The following is a 2,870-nucleotide window of genomic DNA, read 5'->3' on the forward strand; positions in this document are numbered from 1 at the left end:
GAGGTGATGGGATTGATGATGTGGGATGGATGTACAAGGGCCACATGAAATTCTATGTTTAGTTTAGGTTTATGGTGGTCTCATAAATTTACCCCCCTTTAGCTAAGAATAACCAGAAGGTTAAATAATAAGGGACTGACATGGATTTGAGACAGTTGGGATAGATCCCAGGTTGGGTGGAAAGAGTTGGGGCATATAAGGGATGAGTTTGGGTTATCGCAGAGGGACTTGCAGGTGGTAAGACAAGTTCTGGAGGAGATTGGAAAGGGATGGGTTTCTACTGCCTTTAATGAGGCTTTTTGGTTGAAGGATTAGACATGGATTAATGGGGCCAAGCTGGGGAGGGTGCCCACCAAGTCTTTGTATGAGGAGATGAGCAAGAGTGAGATGAATGTGATGTATTGTAACAAAATCTGGAGAGTGAGGTGGAGTTTAAATACTTGGAAGAAGAGGTGGAGATTGTTGTGGAGTATGGATATACCTTTGAAGGCACATACCTTTTTGTGGAGAGTTTGTATGTAGGCTCCTCCTCTTGGATACAAATTGGTACATAGAAACTTTACTTTTGGGGTGTGTCCTAGGTGTGGATCTACAGTTGAGGATGGTAGCCATGCTTTTTGGGGATGCCTTGCTATTAGGGGATTGTGGAGTAGAATTGATAAACGGGTATTCTCTAGCATTGGGGTAAAGGGGTCTTGGGGGGACTGGTTGATGGGAAGACTGATAGAATCAGAGGGGGCAATTAATCTAGTTTTCAACCTTGTTAGATATAGTTGTCTTTGAGAGATTTGGACCTCTAGAAACTGGCTGGTATTTCAAAAGGGATTAAGGTAGGGGTTGGATGCTGTAGAGTTGATGTATAGATGTGTGCATTAGTGCTAGTCTGTATATTATGTAAATAAGATGAATGACAATACATATGTAGAGGTAGTGGATGCTGTAGAGTTGATGTATAGATGTGTGCATTAGTGCTAGTCTGTATATTATGTAAATAAGATGAATGACAATACATATGTAGAGGTAGTGTAGGCTCTATAGTCTGGGATAGGATGACCCACTTTCACACTGATGAGATGATTGCACATACTAGGGTAACCTAACCATTTAATGGCATGTGACAGGGTAATGATGGGAAAGATTTGAAGGAAAGCTTGCCAAAGTTTTAACCTAAGACTCAAAGATGGTATCTAAAGGAGAAGCAAGTTTTAACCTAAGACTCAAAGATGGTATCTAAAGGAGAAGCAACTGGTTTATACCTTTATGGCCTTGATAGAGAATCCTGTTGGTATGAGAGTTGATGTGAAGATCTGGACCAAGAAGGAGTTCATGGAGGAACAGACTTCTAAAGGATGCACTACTGAGTCTCTACTTGTGGCTGGCTTGTAGCTGGACTATCACATTTTTGGGGAGCATTCATCGTTTGTTTGGGAGGAGGAGAGGTGGGATCAGATATGTGGTTTACTTAATAGTGAGCTATGATATGGTGGGATATGAGTGGTTTCTGTAAAAGGAAGACTGCCTATATATGTATTCACAATTTATAAATATAATTATAATTATAATTATGTTCCAAAAAAGGTTCTTCAATCTCTCTTTCACACAAACACAATATCAACTATAATGTGAAAGAAGTTATCATGAAAAGAGATGAGTTCATTAACAATAATAATAATGGGTTCTGACCAATCTATCTGCAGTCTCTGGCGAGATGCGTGAACTTTAGACTCTACAGTGTACACAAACTATATCAAGATCCTAGGTAGAAGATATTTCGGAGGGAAGATCAAATCAAGCACTAATCTGGTCAAGAATATCTCCTCGCTGGGCAAGTTGATCTTCCGTGTTGACGTCTCTCTCTGCGGATCTTTTAGAAGTCTCTTGTTGGGAACTGCAACTGTTGGTTGCCGGATCCGTCACTAACTCTCGCAATCTCTTGATATTGCGCTGGAACATTCCACCCAATAGCTGTTGGATATGACGCTCCGTGCTGGAGGGGATGGGGTCAAGCTCTGCTCTCAAGTGAACTCTGCAAGCAGACTTGTCTCCGTCGACGGCGCTGGCCAGCACTACCACGGTGTTGACATAGCCGTGCAGCTTAAGATTGCTGTCGATGACGCTGTATGAGAGCTCCATACTGGGCTCGTCGAAGGCGATGAGCCTCTCCTTGGCCCAGTTCTTCTGCTCGGTCATCAACGGCTGCCGCCCGAGGTCCGGGAACGAACTGCTCCCCACGCAGTAGCGCACGCACCCCACCGTCTTATCCTGGCCCTCCAGCCTCTCGCACGTTTCAAGGTTGGTCAACCAGACGTGAGCGTTGCAGAACTGGCTGGCGACGTCCCAAACCCTCTCTGCCGGTGCCGCCACCGCCCCCTCCACGGACACGCACCACTTCCCGCTGCTTGGCGGTGCTTCTCCGGTTCCGGCGTCACTAGAGCTACTTACGTCTGACAGTAACCGATCATCCATGGATTTCCGAACCACCAAACTACTACCTACGTACGTTGATGTGTCTTTGTGTTTAGCACCGGAAAGCAATGCACGTTAGTGGAGTCTGCGAGAGAGGCCAGAAGGGCTAGATGAAAGAAGCTTTTAGTCCGGCAAGACACAACACACGTAGGTTGATGATTCTGAGATGGGTGAAGTCCAAGCAATTTAAGGTTTTGAAACGCAAACAGGTGCTGTGGTGGAAAGTGCAGGGCCTGCTACGTGTCGCGTCAAGGAGGAACAGGCCCAGCCGTAGCAAATGGTCGTTTTACACTTTGCTATGGCAGCGTGGCACTGTGATGAAATATCTTTTCGGTCCTCCTCAACTCGCCACACGTGGACGCCTCTAAAATGCTCCAAAAAAATTTGGTTTTTCCGAGTCCTAA

At 45.2% G+C, this 2,870-nt stretch overlaps 1 protein-coding gene across 1 annotated transcript; it reads right to left on the reverse strand.

Annotated features, from left to right (window-relative positions):
* Positions 1–1,692: 1,692 nt before the first annotated feature.
* LOC147612939 (uncharacterized) lies at positions 1,693–2,605 on the reverse strand. The gene has a single exon (XM_086782009.1). It carries the CDS (start codon positions 2,464–2,466, stop codon positions 1,789–1,791), a length of 678 nt encoding a protein of 225 aa, XP_086638135.1. The 5' UTR covers positions 2,467–2,605; the 3' UTR covers positions 1,693–1,788.
* Between the last annotated feature and the right edge of the window lie 265 nt (positions 2,606–2,870).

Source organism: Cibotium barometz, chromosome 44 (genome assembly GCF_041138505.1).
Source record: "Cibotium barometz isolate CiBa-2024 chromosome 44, ASM4113850v1, whole genome shotgun sequence".
NCBI classification, from domain to species: domain Eukaryota; kingdom Viridiplantae; phylum Streptophyta; class Polypodiopsida; order Cyatheales; family Cibotiaceae; genus Cibotium; species Cibotium barometz.